The 19,103-nt window shown below is 43.6% G+C and overlaps 1 protein-coding gene across 1 annotated transcript in view; it reads left to right on the top strand.

Moving 5' to 3' along the window:
* thsd7ab (thrombospondin, type I, domain containing 7Ab) overlaps window positions 1-18,668 on the top strand; it is a gene marked incomplete at both ends in the record, with an annotated part of 221,581 nt that extends 202,913 nt beyond the window's left edge. Inside the window, 6 exons of the mRNA XM_083989779.1 lie at window positions 748-921; window positions 4,504-4,602; window positions 5,569-5,651; window positions 8,161-8,374; window positions 11,610-11,697; window positions 18,578-18,668. Coding sequence (XP_083845905.1) covers window positions 748-921; window positions 4,504-4,602; window positions 5,569-5,651; window positions 8,161-8,374; window positions 11,610-11,697; window positions 18,578-18,668 — 749 coding nt within the window. The remainder of the gene's footprint in view (window positions 1-747; window positions 922-4,503; window positions 4,603-5,568; window positions 5,652-8,160; window positions 8,375-11,609; window positions 11,698-18,577) is intronic.
* Window positions 18,669-19,103: the final 435 nt, after the last annotated feature.

The following is a 19,103-nucleotide window of genomic DNA, read 5'->3' on the forward strand; positions in this document are numbered from 1 at the left end:
ATTAAGAAATTTTGTTGCTCAAAATCTAGTTTAGTTTATTATGTCAAGGACAATCCCAATTAATCAACTGTATCAATAACAGTAAAAAGGGCAGCTTTAGCCAACATGGCTAATATCCTACTGTAGTCCCCGGCCACATGACAATAGGCCTAAAAAACAAAAGAAAAACAATATATTACAGCACATTGATTAAAAAGAGAGCATTAGACAGCTAGGAGACAAAATAAATCAATGAAGATAAGAGAGAACAGTGAAACATCAGTACAATCATGCAGAGACAACGTAATCAAAACATACAAAAGCAGCACATAAAACATAATCACACATCAGCACATACAATCACATTCAGGAGTGCAGACAGACATCACGTACTGTACAGACAGGCAGCAAAATAACTTGTTCAACTGGTCTGGAGCCAGCACTTCTTTCCATTATGCATTGATCTGCTAAGAAACTTTTTGATTAAATTTGACTTTAAAGTGTTTAAAAGTTTATTTAAATGGAGAACTGAAATGTTTTACAAATGTTTTCTTTAAAAAACAACTGAAAAATAATTTTGAAGGTAATTTCAAGCCTTTTTCTGTTTATTGACTTATTAATGGTCAAAATAGTCTTTTTTTCACTCTGTGACATGTATAATGAGGGAAATGTCTGTGACACTGTCCTCAGTGAAAAGGTTTTATAGCCACAGATGTTGAGTAAATAGCTGCCTCACATGAACCTAACCCTGTGTGTCTCGTGCTGCAGGGGAGTGCTACCTGATGGAGTGGTCCGACTGGAGCTCCTGTGTCAGCATCTGCGTCAAAGGGGCCGGCGTGGACTTTGGTTCGGTCCAGGTTCGCTCCCGAGCCGTTCTGGCCCAGGAGCCTGAAAACCTGCAGCTGTGTCCGGACCAGGCCTGGGAGTCTCAGACCTGCACAGGTGAGTGACAGCTTCACCTCACAACAGTGAGGGTTTATCGTATGCAAATGAGCCGACGGGCCCCAAGTTCTCCTCATTAGAATTTTCTGTAGACGGCTCCACGCTGACGGAGAAGCGAGGTCGGGCTCAGACGATGCTGTGGTGAAGGCAGGGAACAGGTCGGGCCGCTCGTCAGCGCATCAGAGGACTAACACAAGAAGACACTAGACTCAGGGCCGTACCTGCAGGCTATTCAGTCCTCTATCCATCTGAACCTGCATGTTCGGACTGTCAGAGGAAAGTGGAGCACCAGAAGAAACCCAGAGAGAGGAGACGTGTGGAGGTTGTAGAGGAGGGATGGGCGACGACAGGAATCGGATGAAGATTTTTCTGGCTACTTATCTCAGGTCCAAATCCTGACTGAGAGGAGCTACGGCGCTCCGCTGCTACGATCATCTTGTTTGTCCCTGTGTTCACTGGGTCAATTGGTGATTTCCCAGATGGGATTTCTGGAGTTAGGTCTCTAAACGGAGGAAAACCCACTCACTCATTTACTGTTGTGATCTCTGCGCCTCCCCGGGCGCGTTAATCAGCCATTAGGTGCAGCGTGGGCTGTGAATCACCACCACCACCACCACACCTCAACATCTACAGTAGCCATAGGCTCAGTCTCTGGAGATGCCACCCCCCCACACACACACACACACACCCCATCCCTTCCCTCCTCCATCGCCTCCCACTCTTCCTCTCCTCCCTCCGCCTTGGCTACTACACACATACACACACACAGCCCCCGAGCAGAGCTCACCAGCCTGACCTGGTTTCACAGCATCACTCAAGGCGCTGGGGGGAGGAGCGGCCCAGCCAGGACCAGCGGAGGCGGAGGAGGACGGGAGAGGAAGGAGGGTGGTGATGGAGGGATGGAGGGATGGAGGGATGGAGGGATGGAGGGATGGAGCGGTTTGATGTGAAGCTCACTTGAGAAAAACAAAACCACAGCTGTGTCCCAGTTGCACACTTTACTGTAGACTATTGTAGCAGGCTTTGTGTCACCACAGTCACTGTGCAACAATTAAAACACAACAGCACTGACTAGAATGAGTAGACTTCTGGTTTGCACCGCTTCACTTCAGTGCTATGCAAAAAAAAAACAACCCAAAATGCAACAAAGGAAGGCACTCGCAGCTGGAAGGAAAGTAGAAATCGTAGATGGTTTCCCAGCAGCTTTAAGGGACATAAAAGTAAATTCTTGATGAAACAATCTTGGTGCTGTTTTTGAGGTTTTTAAATTTAAAACTGGCAGCAGTTTAAAGCTGCAATAACCAGTGAGACCAAAGCAGAGCTAAAAGACGCCTGCAACTGGAGATACACTCATTCATCAGGTGCCGAGAAACACAACTGATGAATGATAATGTTGCTACAGTGGCAAAAAAACAAAAAAAACAATCAGTGGATGCAGGTTTAAAGTTGCCATGTGATTGACAGTTCATGGCATCGTCCTCACTCTATGAGAACAGAATCATACAGAGCACATGTAGCTGTATCGTGGAGAGAGGAGCACTGGTTTGTTATTTCACTGTGGAAGCAGGAGTAATATTAATAGGATTGATAGTGTTTTTATAAGAACCCCAGATGTTACTGGTGATTGAATGTGTCTCTACCTCATTCATCCACCAGGCAAGAGTGAACATTAAAATCAGCTTTATCTGCATCTTAACAAAAGAAAAGACAATTTTAGTATCACATGTCTCCAGTTGTTGATGAAGACACACAGCTGTTGGTTGGTCTTACAGTTTGTCACATTATAAATATGATCAGGTTTGCATTTAATTGAGCCTGTAGATGATCTGAGCACATACACACACTGTTCACATCAGGCTGAGAGTCCAAAGGAAAACAACAGTAACACCAGGCAGCAGCTCAGTGAGGGAGAGATTAACCTCAGGTCATGGTGATGATGTTAATGCAGGTTTTATCTTGAACATGTTAGTGTTCCAGCGTGTCAAAGGGGTATTTCAACGTTGTGGCAAATTGGCCTATTGCTATAATCCCTATAGTCTATAGTAGAGTAGGTTCATTACCTTTAATTGTCTGTGCAAGCTGTTTTGGGATCAGCAGGGCAGAGACACGAGCTGCTCAGAGCTACACTACGGAGGCTCATGGGATTTCTTGGTTTCCCTCATCAAACTCATCAAATACACAATCCAACAACTCCTAAACGCTCTGGTGGACAAGTTGTGACCTGCACATTCACCATGCTATGAGATGATAATTATGTAACTTACGACACATGAAGCAAATACTCGGAACTACTTGCATTTTTGAAATCACTCCACCTAGCAGCCGTGTCTGGAATGTAGTTCCGGCTACGCATTTACCTCGAAAACAACTCAGTCTCGTAACGTTGTGTTATTATCTCATAGCGTGGTGAATGTGCAGCTCACAACTTGTCCACAAGAGCGTTTTGGAGTTGTTGGATTGTGTATTTGATGAGTTTGATGAGGGAACGGCGAAAATACTGCGCGCCGTGCAGAGCTCACGTCTCTGCCCCACTGATCTCAAAACAACATGCACCGACAATTAAAGGTAATGAACCTACTGCTATGACTACAGGGATTATGGCAATAGCCATATGGCAATAGCTCCCTTTAAGTTGAATAACAAGCTAACTAGCTAGTGGGTTAGATGGTCAGCGGGGTCATTTGATCCGATCCCTGACTCAGACCAGTCCAATTGTCCTTGAGCGAGACTCTGTCCCCTCACTGGCTCCTCTGCCATGGCTGTGTTAGTGTATATGACAGGCAAACCCTGTAGGCTGCTATAGAACGTGGTTAACTGACATTTTTTCACACAGCCAGTAAGTCAGCTCTTTCATCCCTGACAGAGACTCACTCATAGTTTTTTTTTTCGGGTGAACACAGCGACTGACATTATTTCTGCTTGCAGAGCAGCTCCTCCTCTGATAAATACAGTATATCTACAGCAGTAAAAACCCTCTCCGCTCGTAAAGGATGGCGCAGAGCCCCCGCTGGAGTGAGTGATTCACCGATAACTTAACACATGTGAAAAACGACCTCGGCTGCACCACGGCACGGGAAAAAAGGAAGGAAATGAGAAAAAGCGAAGAACATAAAGAGAGAAGTCGTCTGAGCCGCAGACAAATGGTGCAGATAGAGCCGCGCCATCAACGGCAGCTCTGATACTGTACTGGGGCCTGTGGAGGATAGATCCTCCCTTTGTTCAAGGTTAAATTGTTCATTTATGCTAAGAGACAGGGCCGGCCTGCCGATTGGCTGCACCGGGTCCGGAGGGAAACCCGGTCATTTGCTGCACTGATGGAGATATTGATAAAGTCATAATAGCACTGATAGAAAGTCATTAAGCAGAAGCTCTTACTGGAGATTAAAACATTGAGCTGGACCCTTCTGTGTGAAGACACACTGATAGTGATATTATATGACAGCAGCCTATTACACAACCATAACTTAGCAGCTGCTTTATTAATCTGTCATTCATGTGATTAATGGTCTTCACCGAAGACGCCCGGTCGCCCACTCCACTGTCCTCACGCTCCTTCAGCGCTCTTCTTAATTTTGTTTTCAGGGGGCGAATGCTACGAGTACAAGTGGTTCAGCAGTGCCCGTCCCAACGCCAGCCGGCCCCAGATGTTTTGTCAGCGCTCAGATGGACTCAATGTCACCGGTAAGTTACTCCCAGTCTAACAATGGAGCCTGTGTGGCACTGTGACATGGTTCTGTTGCGTGTGTGAGTCACAACAGGTCCTGAAACAAATCTGGTGGAACCTAAGACGCAGAAAAAACAGATTTCTACCCCTAGACTAATGTGTAATGGACTTTTCTGTAATGATTTCTCCTTTTTCCTGTAAATAACTGGATGACCTTACCATTATGCTCATTGTTTATTGTGCTGGTTATATTCTGGGATAACTGATGGAGTAATAAAAGTGAGATTAATTGTGTTTTCTGAGCAACAAAACAGACACACTAGATCTTCAGCTCAGCGCTAAAGAAGAAGAATCTGAGAACCAGTAAACCGTCACGTTTTACTGAGTCTGGAAAGAGAATTTATCTCATTTTTCTCTTTAAAAAACCACTTCAATGATTAATTGATTACATTTTTCTATTAAAGTACTCTCTGGCACGAACAAATGCACAAAATAAAGTCACGTCACGTCAAAATCACGTGGTAGAAACACTTTGTGACTGGTGATGAGGTGTCACACACTTAAGTGGGGGGCAGCACATAGGGCTCTGCCACAGTGATAATACACTGTGTTTAAAGTGAGAGACTTAGGGGCTGCAGCAGCTCTGTGTCTGAGGCTCTGGTGGCAGTTTTATGTAGGAGGTAAAAAATTTACACAAAATATGTCAGAAATAAAACACACTGTTCTGAGATAGTGAGGACGTATTTCTATAAGAAGCTGGTGGGCGACGGCTGCACACACAACCACTGGCCGCTGCATAAAACATGAACACGTGCCCACACACCTGGAATAAACAGCCAGGTAGAGATTTGTATGTCTTTTTTTAATGCACATGTGTATGAATGTGCAGGTTGTGTGTCCGTCCTCCCACCTGAGCCCCCCAGCAGCAGAGAGCAGCGCTGCTCATGTTCACTGTGTTACTCTGGTTGTCTCTCTACCTGCAGGAGGTTGTTCTCCCATGAACCCCCTGATGGACAACAGCTCCTGTGACCCCCCCTGTCTCATGCCAAAGTCTTTCTGCAGCGAGGTGAGTTGCCCTTTTTTTCCCCTCACATGGCCGAACAACAAGGAAAAGAAAATATACCGTGTGCAGAGAACAAATGTGGTTTACTGACAGAAATCTGCAATAAAACCCCAATAAACAGTAAAAAAAAAAACCAAAGCAATAAAGAGACATCAACCTGGATGAATGGCAGCCTCTGTACTCACTGTGACACACTGCTGCCAGAATTGAATTTGAATGCAGCACCGGATGAAATGACGGCAGCATGGAGACGTAAAACCTGTTCCTGCACACTGTCACTCAGCCCCGCTGCATCAGAATGACGAGAATCAGTTTTTGTCCAAACAGCAGCTGCTAAATCTCAAAGTTAATACACACACACACACACACACATTTATATATATACAGCTCTGGAAAAAGACAAGAGACCACTTTTCACAAATGTTTCTTAAAAGCATCTCTACATGCATGACAGTCATTCTTTTCTTAGCTTTTTTAAACACCAACACAAACACAACTCATTCTACTCAATGAGACACGGATGAGGTCATCACCTGGAAGATTATAAAAAACCACTGCTGGGATTAAACATTGACATTATCCCACAAAAACTGATTTATAAACTCTTCCTGAGTTAAAACATTCTTGCCTTGTTGTTTAGGAATAAATATGAACATCTTTTCTTTGTATTATTATTATTCAAGGTCTGAAAAGACTTGATATTTTTTGTTATTTTGACCAGTTGTCATTTTCAGCCAATAAAAGCTCTAAATGACAATATTTTTATTTCAATTTTGGGAGATATGTTGTCGGTAGTTGATAGAATAAAACAAAAAAGAAATGTTAATTTTACTCAAACACATATAAATAGTAGTAAATAGTAATAGTAAATGGAGAAACTGATCATTTTGGGAGCTTGTAGATTTCTCAGTGAAGGGTGCTTATGTGGAGTTTACAGCCACAGAGTAACCAGGTCACATTGATGTGATGAGCTGTGACCTCTGAGGTCAGAGGTGGACTCCCTGGACCCCAGAGATAAATCCAGACTCAGTTTGTCTGTTTATTGGCCACAGCTACAGCAGCCTGACACTAACAGTGTGGAATAAATCCTCCTTCATGTTCAGCTTCCTACTGACATTACTGTGTGTCCAGTCCTCCACTTTATATGATCCACTGTGGGCTGAAAAACAGCAAGTACAACATCATCATTGATGACCACACAGCTGTTTCAACAGAGACCGTATTAAATATAAATACTGTATTAGACTATTAGACTGTGCTGTCGTAGATTCACAATAAACTGCTAACTGGGTGTAGATTGATGACTACTGACGTTCAACCTCCAGCTGCTCTGGTGGAGAAGCTCAAGACGCTGATAACCCTCCTGTTGTCCTTCTGATCTGTTCACTTCCTCCCTCCTTCCTTCTGTCCTTCCTTTCTCCATTCCTTCTTTCCACAATCCTTTTTCCCTTGCTTCTTTCCTTCCTTCCCTTCATCCTTACTTCTTCTTCCTTCCTCTTTTGATCCAGTTGACCTGGTCTGTTCCCTCCCTCCATCTTTCTTCCCTTCCCTTTTCCCTTCCTTCTTTCCACAATCCTTTTTGCCTCCCTCTCTTCCTTCCCTTCATCCTTACTTCTTCCTTCTTTTTTGACCCAATCTGTTCCCTCCCTCCATCTATCTTTCCTTCCTTTTTCCCTTCCTTCTTTCCTCCCATCGTTCCCTTTGTCCTTCCTTCCTTCCTTCTTTCCCTTCATCCTTCCTGCCTTCCTTCTTTCTTTCCCTTCGTCCTTCCTTTATTTCTTTATCCTTCCTTCCTTCCTTCCTTCTTTCCCTTCATCCTTCCTGCCTTCCTTCCTTCTTTCTTTCCCTTCGTCCTTCCTTTATTTCTTTATCCTTCCTTCCTTCCTTCCTTCCTTCCTTCCTTCCTTCCTTCCTTCCTTCTTTCCCTTCATCCTTCCTGCCTTCCTTCCTTCTTTCTTTCCCTTCGTCCTTCCTTTATCTCTTTATCCTTCCTTCTTTCCCTTTCTCCTTCCTTCCTTCCTTCCTTCCTTCCTTCCTTCCTTCCTTCCTTCCTTCCTTCCTTCCTTCCTTCCTAACTTCCTAAATTCCTTCTTCCTTGACCCAGGAGGACAGCAGGAGGGTCTATAAGAGCGTTCGTGGTCAACAACCCTATTCTGGATAATAAGGGCTTAACGTAGACGGAGTAGAGTCCAGGTCAGAGCTGTGTAGTTGGACACAGGTATTAGTAGAAAACACAGTAGATGGGAATGAGGCCGTCAGGTCAGAGACTCTGAACCGCTGCTGGTTTCTGTGGAGGCTGAAGCTTTTATCTAGATTGAATGGAGATGGACACACACACACACACACACACACACACACACACACCGGGGGTTGAGCATGTGACCAAACAGTAATGGGTCAGCCACCCTGTCATACCACAGCCCCCCCTCCTCCTCAGATTATATGTCCCCTCCAGTCTTGACTGCTGCTCAGCTCTCCCCAGTCTAAGCTGGTTGTGCGCTGCCCCCTGCAGGCCGGCATCTGCATGTGCGAGGACGGCTTCACCGAGGTGCTGTCCCCCACCGGCCAGCTGGACCAGTGCGCCCCCATCCCGGTGCTGGAGATCCCCACGGCGGGGGACAAGAAGGGCGACGTGAAGACCAGCCGCGCCGTCAACCCCACCCAGCCCGGCGCCGTCCAACCAGGACGCAGCGGACGGACCTGGTACCTGCAGCCCTACGGCCCAGGTCAGACCACATCCACCCAAACCATACACTGTCGCTGATGAGTTCAAGTACACTTTAGATTCAGCTGCTTTTCACACAGATTAGAATGATCACAAATAAAATGAGAAGAAGAGTTGAGGAAATGTTGTTGCTGTCGAGTGAAAACCATCTGTTTAACTGCCATAGAATAACTAACTTTAATGTTCTCTATGCAGAGGTTTCTGTTTTACACCACCACATGAAACTGATTCTGAGTCTGTCATGTGGAGGAAGTAAAAAAAAAAAAAGTAGAAATAAAAGTTTAAATAGAGAAATGTAATTACCAACAAGGTGCAGAGTGAAAAGGTCAGTGAAACATCAACATCCTTCCCAACTTCATGTTTACGTGAAAGTTTTAAGCCTGAGAATGTTTCCATTTGCACAAGTGGATAAGAGAAACAGGCTGCGTTTTATTTGGAGTGCCCACTACTACGTCTTTTGAAGTTTATCTAAAGTGAAAAGGTTTTAGGGAGCCCAGAGTTAGTCGACTTTCTTCGACCTGCAGAGCAGCACGTAATCCTGGAAGTGAAGTTAAGACATAAAGCCGAGAGGTTTTCACACGTCAACAGCAGCGCACGCTTTCCCCTCCTCCTCCTCCCGCTCCGAGTCGGGGGCAGATTTACCGTCGACGGGGGGGTTTAATTAACATTAGGTTTAACACGTTTTCTACTCACCACTGTGCACGTAACACAACTGACAGACAAAGACTCCTTCAGATGTATGTATGGACGCCGCTGCCGCCGCCGCCGCCTCCGAGCTGCTGCCACATTAACATTTGAGGGGTGCGTCTGCGTCTGCGGCGAGACTGATGGTGCATGACAGCAAAATAAACATTTAGGATGCAGGAGTGCAGAACAGATTGAGTTAACGTCTGTCAGTAACAAACACACACACACACGTAGACACACACACACCAACCTTTGTCTCGTTTATCATCCAAATGTTTGCATTTCTGTTTAGTTTTTTTTTCCCGCAGCTCTCTGTGCTATTACAGAGTCAATTACAGTGAGATTTAAAACATGTTTCTGCCTTTGGAGAAAGAGAGAAAACAAAAGCAACAGCTCATAACACAGCCCACAGTTTACAGTGGAACCTCACTGTAAATAAAATATTGATTATTGCTTCCCACTGGACCGAAACCGTACGTATAAGAAAACAGCATTGTGGAGAACAAGGAAGTAACAATTCAGCATTTTAGAGAAAAGGAGAAATAAGTTCTGTTCTTCTGTATAACACCTTACTGTTAATTGACAGAAAGTAAATGAGCACCTGTTTGGCTGTGCAGCGTTTCCTGCGCCCACAAACGCACCACCCTGTTCTCTACAGTCAGCAGGTCGTGCTCTGATTTTCGCCACAATGAGTTTCATTTTTCACACTTATTTTAATTTAAACCTTTAAACAGGAGCTAAGCAGGACTTTCACCTTAACTCTGCTACATTTTTACTTTAAAGGACAATTCCAAAACCTGGGGCTCTAGTTTCCTAATATTTTAGGTCTAAATGATGGATTCTGAAGATTTTCTTTTTAATTGCTCCTGTTTTGCAGTAGTTGTGTCTATCCTTGCATCGCATTTTAGGAATTAGGAAATAGAAAAATATTAGGAAACTAGAGCCCCAGGTTGAATTTGCCCGGACTTGTCCTTTAAATAAACAGCTTCAGAGTAACTGTGATGGTTAAATAAATGACTTGTAACTTGTTACAGGGAGAATGGAGGCTCTCTGCCTTCCACCTAGCGTCTCTAGGGCTGAAAACCAACTTTGCAACTTCAGAGCCTCCGACCCGGTGTCCCAGCTCTCGTCTCCCCGGCACCGCCACACAAACATAGTCTCTTGTTTATGACAGATAAGACTACACAAATATACACATCATAACATTGTATATGATAAATAACGTTATTATGGATTGCTTTCTCACCAGCTTCGTTGTAAACAAATGCACATGGCCGAGAGGAGGGTTAGCAGAACAGAGGAAAAGAGACTGGACTTGCATAGTTCCCCTTTAATAGAGGCGTAGCTGTTATAGAGTGAAACCCTGACCAGCTTTTATCATACTCACTACGAAATAGTAATAAATATCCATCCATCCATGCTACTTACCCATGCGGGGCTTGAGCAGGGCAGGTCACCAGGGTCGACATATAGAGACAAACAGCTTCACATACTCACATTCACACCTATTGCCCTCAGGGCCAGGTCGACCTATTGTGGGAGGAAGCTGGAGAACCTGTAGAGAACCCACGCAGCCACAGGGAAACCAACTCACCCAGAAACACCCCAGGCCTGGGAATCAAACCCACAACCTAGTTCCTGCGGGGCGATAGCGCTAACTACTGCACCACCCATTATTTACAGCAGGGGTTCTCAACTAGTCTCACTCTGGGACCCACATTTTCCCATGGTCATTAAGTCGTGACCCACTTTTATAGAATTCAAACCAAGATTTTTTTTTAAAGCCTTTAAAAACTTATTTTGCTCTTTATTGAGCAAAGTGCATTTCAGGGCACATGAATGAAACTGAGGAGGACCATGACAACTGCATGTACGGAAGTGAATAAAAAAATATCACACAACTACACAAAATGGAGACCAACAAAATATACCGGTATTTGACTTCTAATGCATCTCTGCATTCAGAGCATGTTCACAAAAGAATAAATATCAAATTGCACAAAATAAAGGCCCACAAAACAAAACAAGATTCACTGCATTCAGGCCACATTAATAAGAAACTGATATCTTTGCATTCAGAGCAAATAATGACGAGGACCATTACAACTGCATGTGTTCACGTGACGCGTGCCTTTCAATATAAATTATTCATTCGTTAACATCAGATGTGCATTAAATATCATTTACTTTTTTGACCAGCTGTCCGCGACCCATCCAGAACAGGTCCACGACCCACTTTTGGGTCTCGACCCACCAGTTGAGAACCACTGATTTACAGGATATAATTTACCAAAATGAATCTAGTAAAATATATTTCTTCTTTTCCTAAAATGTCCCTGCTGTTGTCCAGTTTGTAGCCTCCATCTAACCCATCTCATGGATTCATACGGTGACTTTACGCTGTAAACCGTGGGCTGTGTTGTTATTAAGTGTAACTGCTACAATCAGAAAGGCAGCGGTCGGCAGTGTGTTGATGTTTGTGAAGCGTTCACATGTTGACTTGTTGAGTTGTACTGGCTGTTGGTGCTGACCGGCCTCCTCCTCCACAGATGGGAAGCTGAAGATGTGGGTGTATGGTGTAGCAGCCGGAGCCTTTGTGCTCCTCATATTCATAGTGTCTATGATATACCTAGCTTGGTGAGTGGACCGGTTTAATCTCCCCCCTATTCTGTCATCATCCTCATTTCATCATGAAACCCCCTCCCCCCTCCCACCCGCCTTGAGTCAAGCCCCACGTTTTGTTTGGTCTTTTTTTGTTTTTTTATGTGTTTTACTTTGCTTCCTCCATGCCTCAACCCCCCCCCCCCCTGCCCCATCGACACGGGAGCAGCAGCTACTGTTCCAAGGTGCATCGCTCTCTTAAGGCCCAAGAGGTCGACGCCAACGGGACGGCGGTCTGGATGAGCCCCAGTGCACATGAGATGATTTACACCTGCCCCGATTGCCAAGAGCTGGCTCAAAGCAGCAGCTAATGATGAGGATGTGAAGGGGTCAGGCCCTGCCCCCTCGGCCCCCCTGCCCCACCAAACCCGACACACCGTCCAGTATAAGTGCCTGCAGCCCCCTCTTGAACCTCTCCCCTGTGACCTCTGTGAAAAAGAGTCACACGTCCCGCCTGACTAGCAGAGAGAAGGTGCTGGTGCAGGTGAGGACTGAAGGAGAACTTTCCACCTGTAGATGTTTCAGAGCCTCACAACCTCCTAGATGTTGTTCACCTGTTGTCCTCACAGCTGTTTACAACTGAGATGGTTTTAGCCCATTTTTGTTTACACCCTGTAGCTCCCCAAGACGTAATAACAGCCAATGACGTAATCATTTTGGCCATTTTAAATGTAATAAAGCCAATAACTTGCCAATAATGTATTAAAATGTTTGAGCCAATAACATAACAACTTTTTTTTTGCCAATAATGTAATAAGTTATTACATTATTGGCTGGTTATTACGTTATTGGCCTAGTATTGAAAACCCTTCGCAAATGTAATAACTGGTGCCGATAATGTAATAATATAATATAATGTAATAATAATATTATGTGTCACTTTATTTATTTATTTTCTATTTTCGGGGTAGAAGATGTCAATGAGTTACAACCTCAACGTGTTACAGCCAATAGTATATGGCTGCAGACCCGGAGACCTGCACAGCCAGACCCCCGCACTTGTGGCCCCGCACGTTCAGACCCCCTAATGCCACCTAGTGGTTGACTGTAAAATTGCAACTGCACAGTCTGGACCCGCACTATGGATTTTTGACAGGGCAAAATCCAAACAAAACGCCAAGACCTAATTGTTTGTGAAGCTTGGAGCACTTGTATGTATGACAAAAATGTATGACATTTCATATTTTATGAACACGTTGGCCCACACACATAGCCTATAATTTTATTTCTGTTTAATTTAAGCACACAGTATTAAAAGTATCTCGGTTTCATTAACTTAAACAAAATGTGCTGGCCAAGCGAGCTTCCAAGAAGATCAATATTATATATATTACTGTATTTGACGTGCATATATAAGACTATCGTAGTAAACGTATTATGGTCAAACGGTCGTCACACTGTCAGATACATTTTCGACAAAAACCTTTATGACATTAAACGAACAATGTGATTCACGTTCGATACTCACGTTCCTACTGCCATCCATATTGTCCATATTTCGTACACATTATCTGTATCCATTAGCATACAAAACGCTGTAGCAAAAAACCAAGGGGTCTGAATGTGCTGGTCCACAAGTGCGGGGGTCTGACTGTGCAGGTCTCCGGGTCTGCAGACACATGCTTCTCGTTACAACAAAGATGTTGATAGCGTACTATGCCTACTTCCAGCCAAGCAAATCGCATTTATCATGAAGCATGGTACTGTAGGAGTTTGCTTCTCAGTGTAGATGAGACATACTGTATAGGCACACAATGCAGAACTTCAAATGTTTCACAGCTGTGACATCTTCTACCCTGAAAAAAAAGAAAGAAAAGCATATAGTGATACATTATTACATTATCGGCTCCAGTTATTACAATGTCAAAAGTTTTAATACTAGGCCAATTATGTAATAACCAGCCAATAATGTAATATCTTATTACAAAAGGTTATTGGCTTTATTAGATTTTAAATGGCCAAAATTATGACATTATTGGACGTTGTTACATTTTGGGTTGCTATACAGCCTCCTCTAAAAGTGACTCATACCTGATGAACGTGATCAAACCACAGCAGCTTTAAACATCCCACACATCCAACAACCAGTAAAGCAAGAGGGGCACTGAATCCGACGTGGTAGAGGGAATACTGACGTCTTTTACTAAACATGCATCAGTAGAAATATTTATTTCAGGAAGAGATCGATGTGACTCTGGAGTCTGAGCTCTGAATATGAAACATAGATCTACTCAAAGTTCACAAACACAACCAGAGTTCACTAGTTTCACTAATCTAAATGAACTGTGTTCCCATTTAGAAAACATTTCAGTTCTCCATCACAAGCACAAGACCTGCTCTCAAATCTTTTACAAATAGAAGTTCTTCTTCTACAAAAGTTGTATTTGGCTGACATATATTGTTGGGAAAGTTTCCCATTATAGTATTGATTGATTACAAACTGTATACTTTTGAGTTTTGTTGCTTGGATGACAGACAACATCTAAAGACATCACTTATATTGTAATGCCACCTGCTGCTGGAAATGATGGATTAATTTATCAAAGAAAAAGTTGGCAGATGAATCAATAATGAAAGAGCTCAGTGTCAAACAACTTCCACATCCAAATAATTCAGAGTCATAGTAAATTATCCAGTTAAACTTTAAATGATCTCATCCCAGAACCACGGCCCCTCCTTCCCTCCACCCTGGTGGCTGCAAGTCACTGTAAAACTTTCTGTTTAATCCTGCACATGACCTTATTATTTCTACACATTATGTCCTCTTAGTGCCTCATGTGATCATAAAGATCAGTGATGGATGGGTCTCTTTCACGAGGAGGTGTGTACATGGTGAAGTAGAATATTGTATAGTGTATAGTGTATAGTATATAGTGTATTCCACCGTCTGCTGCATCAGCCTGTGGAAAATCACCACAGTCACATGAGCCTGTTTCCATACAGCCGTGGAATTACACAGTGTTGCTCCACTCATGGTCACGTTGTGTCGTCACATGCTCGTAGATGTGACTGTGTGTTTGTGTACACACACACACACACTTTCCACAGGTGGATGTAGCTGTAACACAGACTTGTAGCAGCTGTGGTGCAGACGTCTTTAGTGAAAGATGAAGCCGATGAGATCATTTGTTCCTGAGCCACGGAGCAGACTCACATCCACACACGCGCTGACGTCTCCCTGGACCGACTCTCAGCCGTGGTCTCACACTGCCCTCTTGTGGCCGAAAGAGGAACTAGGGCAACTCATTTCCTTCCTCCCACATCATGGCCCTTTCATATTAAGAGCTCATTGTTTTCAAACGTTCAAATGTTGCATGTGTCGATGTTATTTTCTTTTTATTGAGCTTTTGAAGAAAGATTGTGCACAAAACTGGACTTGGATCACTGGATCTATGTCTGGATCTATGTCTGTATCTGTGGAGTCGGTTAATTTCATGAATCAGAAACTACAGTTTAATCCTGCGAGTCATTCTCTGAGCAAAAACACTGAACATTTGCTGATTTAGGCGTCTGGAATGTGAGACTTTTCTGATTTCCTTTGACTTTTATGATGAAACTTCTTAGCTGGTTTTGGACGGTTGACAGAAAGGAGCTGTTTACAGTAGCACTCAGCTCTGGGAAATAGTGATAGGCTTTTAAACTATTTTCTAAAAATTTTTGCAGACAAAAAAAACAAAACAATTCATTGAAAATAATCACTTCCTGCAGGCTGAGTGGTGTATTCCACTCCATATCTGCAAACATGAAGAACTTTGCCAAAGCTATAGATGAAAGAGCCGGGCTGATTTTTGTGGCAGCAGATTTTTTTTATTTTTTTTGGGTCTCTGTTAATTTAAATGCTTGATTTTTGTAAACACTGAAACTATCCAGAGAAAACTCCCCGTGGACTCGTCTGATTGTCTTTACAGACTCTCCAGGATATCCTTGCCGTTCTCCAGAGACGACTCCATCACACGTCTCTGTGGTCCGACACTTCTTCATGTTTAGAAGAGTTAATTAGAGTTAATTGCGCTCGGACAAGCAGCCGGAGATTAAGTTAAAGGGATACACCAACATTTTTTTTTGTGTGTCTTGCCTCACTCCCGTGTCCATGACAAGCAGATAGACACCATCCTTTCGACTGTGCGTGCAGTAACAAGGGAGATACGGGCAGAGCTGGCGCACCGCTAATTAGCTTAGCTCAAACGCTGGAAGTGTATAGGTAGTGTTAGCCTGCCTGCTACCTGAGCCGAAATCAGCAGTCAGAAGCTGATTTCATTTTACCTCTAAACTCGGTAAATATATCACTTTATTGACATTTCAAACATTTTTATGGGAGAAAGTAGCCGTTTAGATCAGCAGTGTGTCGTTAATTTGTCTAAATACCAGCTGTTTACAATTTTGTTCAGACAAATTCGGCGCTACTCAAGCTAGCCGTTGTGACCAACGCACTTCTGGTTACTTTTACAAAATAAAACACCCGTTGCCCTTTACATACAGAAAACCATGATGATAGAATTTGTGCTTTTACTTTGAACTAGGAAGCTAACCTACCCTCGATGTAGCTAGCTTGAACCAAAATAAACCGTCTTTGCTTGAACCCTCCGTTTTGACCGATCTCGTCCCGTTACCGGCATTTGACCGCTCAAGATGCCTTACCGGAGAGTTTTGTCAGCTCTGAGACGAAGATCGGCCCACCAGTTTCCGTTTAGAGTTGCTGAAGAGTGTCTCTGATGACTTTAGGTGGAGGCAGGCTAGCACTACCCATGCACTTCCAGCGTTTGAGCTAAGCTAATTACGGGCGATACGACTCTATCTCCCTTGTTACTGCACGCACAGTCGAATGGATGGTGTCTATCTGCTTGTCATGGACTCGGGAGTGAGGCAAGACACGAAAAAAAATGTTGGCGTATACCTTTAAAAGATGGAGATAATTCAAGATGAAGATGGCACTGCTAAATATTAGCTCAGCTGTCTCTCTGAGCCGTTCTCTAGAGGACATAAAACAGCACATTACACAGCGTGTTGCTCTGAGACACGAGTGAGTGATGTTTCATCCGGGGCGGCGCCGACAGCTCAGAGGAACAGAGGTAGAAAGAACCCAGGCGTCGGCTTCTGAAGGTGCTTCTTCCCCCGGAGGCAGAGGAACAAATGTCTGACACGTGCACAAAGAGAGTGTGTGTGTGAATTAACTCACTAATACCTGAAACGCTTTAAGATCAAGTCCTTTTTCATCACAACAAACAAAGTGTTTGTGTTTGTGTGAACATCCAGGAACGTCTTCATGTTACTGTAGCGGTGTATGGTAGATGTAGCTCCCGCTGCAGAGCAGAGTGTGTGTGGAGCTGCAGTTTCCTGGTGAGCTGAAGGTGGTTTGAAGGTCTCGGGGTCAGTGGGTCGTTCTGGTCATTTCTCCAGACAGATGAGTCACTGTCACTGACTGGCTGGAACTGATCTGTCTGTATTTTTGTTGTTGTCACAAAGCCACGAAAAGACCAAAACCCTGAAACATTTAAAGCTTAATTCATGTCCAGAGTTAATCAGTCCATTGTTAAGTTTTTCTCTAAATAGTGATTTTTTATTATTATTGTATAAAGAAAATTGAAAGAAAGAAGTAAAGTAAATTGCTTTTCCATCTATTAGAAATTAGAAATATCAAAAGTGATTTAATCAGTTAGTTGTGATGAACAGCTGTTGGTGCTAACTCAACAGCTGGACCTTAAACAGTAGAAACAGCCTGATGGAAGTGTGTCAGACTGTTACATGTGGCTGTTTTCCATCTCTGCAGTGAACATAAGTCAGACGCTTCATGTTATTTAATCTCTGATTCAGTGTCTTCTGCATTTTGTTCACACACACATACACACACACACCACAACTTCTCCACCTCAGCCATAAAAACAGGTGGATGGAAACCAGCCTGTGGTGGTTTAGTGAGTGTTTGGTGTCTGTAGGACTGACTCTAAACAAGATAATCGTAATCAAATACATGATTTACTCCTGTTTAACTATTGTTAAAGAGAAACCCCAGAGCCCAACTCCTACAGGGAATCTTACAGACATTTTTAGACAGGAAACTTTAAACCTGTGACCGTCATTTTTAAGATTTTCATCTTCAGTTGCTCAATAAGAACCAATGAAAAACAAAAGCATTAGTTTTGGTCTTTTCTTGAGATTTGATGACAATAAGAAAAGTATATGCAAGTTAACGACGACCTGATTCTTTTAGAGCAGGGGTGTCAAACATGCGGCCCGCGGCCCAAACCGGCCCATCACAGGGTCCAATCCGGCCCGCAGGATGAATTTGCACAGTGTGAAAATGACATAGAAGACAAAAGAGGCGTAATATTGTTGAAACTTCACATGTTTTGCTCAAGAAATTTCAGGTTGTTCATAATGTTTTGTAAAAGAATAGTTCATTAACTGTGAACATCTTATGAATGTACAGTAGTTGTTCTTTTCTCTAAAACAAAGGGAAAGATTTTGAGTTCTCTTCATTAATAGTTTATTATGCTGTTATTTTACTGGTCCAGACCACTTGAGATCAAATGTCTGTGGCCCCTGAACTAAAATGAGTTTGACACCTCTGGTTTAGAAATTGTAGAAGTTGATTCATTTTCGTAGGGAATCAGAGTCTAGTGAGAAGCGTCAGTATGTATAACTTTAAAGTCTGGTAGTTACTTATTCAGATGAAATAAGTGCGGAAAACAGCAGCTCCTCCAGTTTTTGTGTTTGTGTCTGTGTCCCCACCTACACATTATGTATCACATCACACCCACAGTCACCTGCAGCCTGTGTCAGTGCATGTCCAATGTGTCTGAGCTCGTCTCTTCTGAAGTTCTGCTCTGACTGACTGTTTTTTAATCTCCTCACGCAGCAAAAAGCCAAAGAGACCTCAGAGACAGAGGCAGCAAAACAACCGACTAAAACCTCTGACTCTCGCCTACGACGGGGACACGGACATGTAGCTCCCCCCACCCCCCACCCCACCAGGAGACGCTCCACCTGTCACAGAAACCCACTTCATCACGCCATTACAGTGAAGGACATAGATGTTTGCATCGTGAATGGACACGTCACAGAGCGGAGAAACTACAGCAAATCCTCTTAGCAGAGACACTAGTGAGGTTTAACCATTTCAAGTAGGGATCCATTCAGCCCCCCCCCCCCCCACCCCTTTTTTTTTTTTTTTTTTTTTTAAACGTTTTCTTTTTGCCAGAGCCTTCGTGACCTCCACCGTGTTCAACCAAATGCCTTTTTCTTTTTCTTTTTTTTTTTGCCCCCCGACACGTCCACGTGCGTTCGATCACAGGACCCGTTAGAGAGGCGTCAGACCCGGCTCTCTCCTGCTGCCTCTGAACATGGCAGAACAAGCTCCAACTCTTCCCCCACGCTTTTACTGC

This window comes from Trachurus trachurus (genome assembly GCF_905171665.1).
Source record: "Trachurus trachurus genome assembly, chromosome: 16".
Lineage (NCBI taxonomy): Eukaryota > Metazoa > Chordata > Actinopteri > Carangiformes > Carangidae > Trachurus > Trachurus trachurus.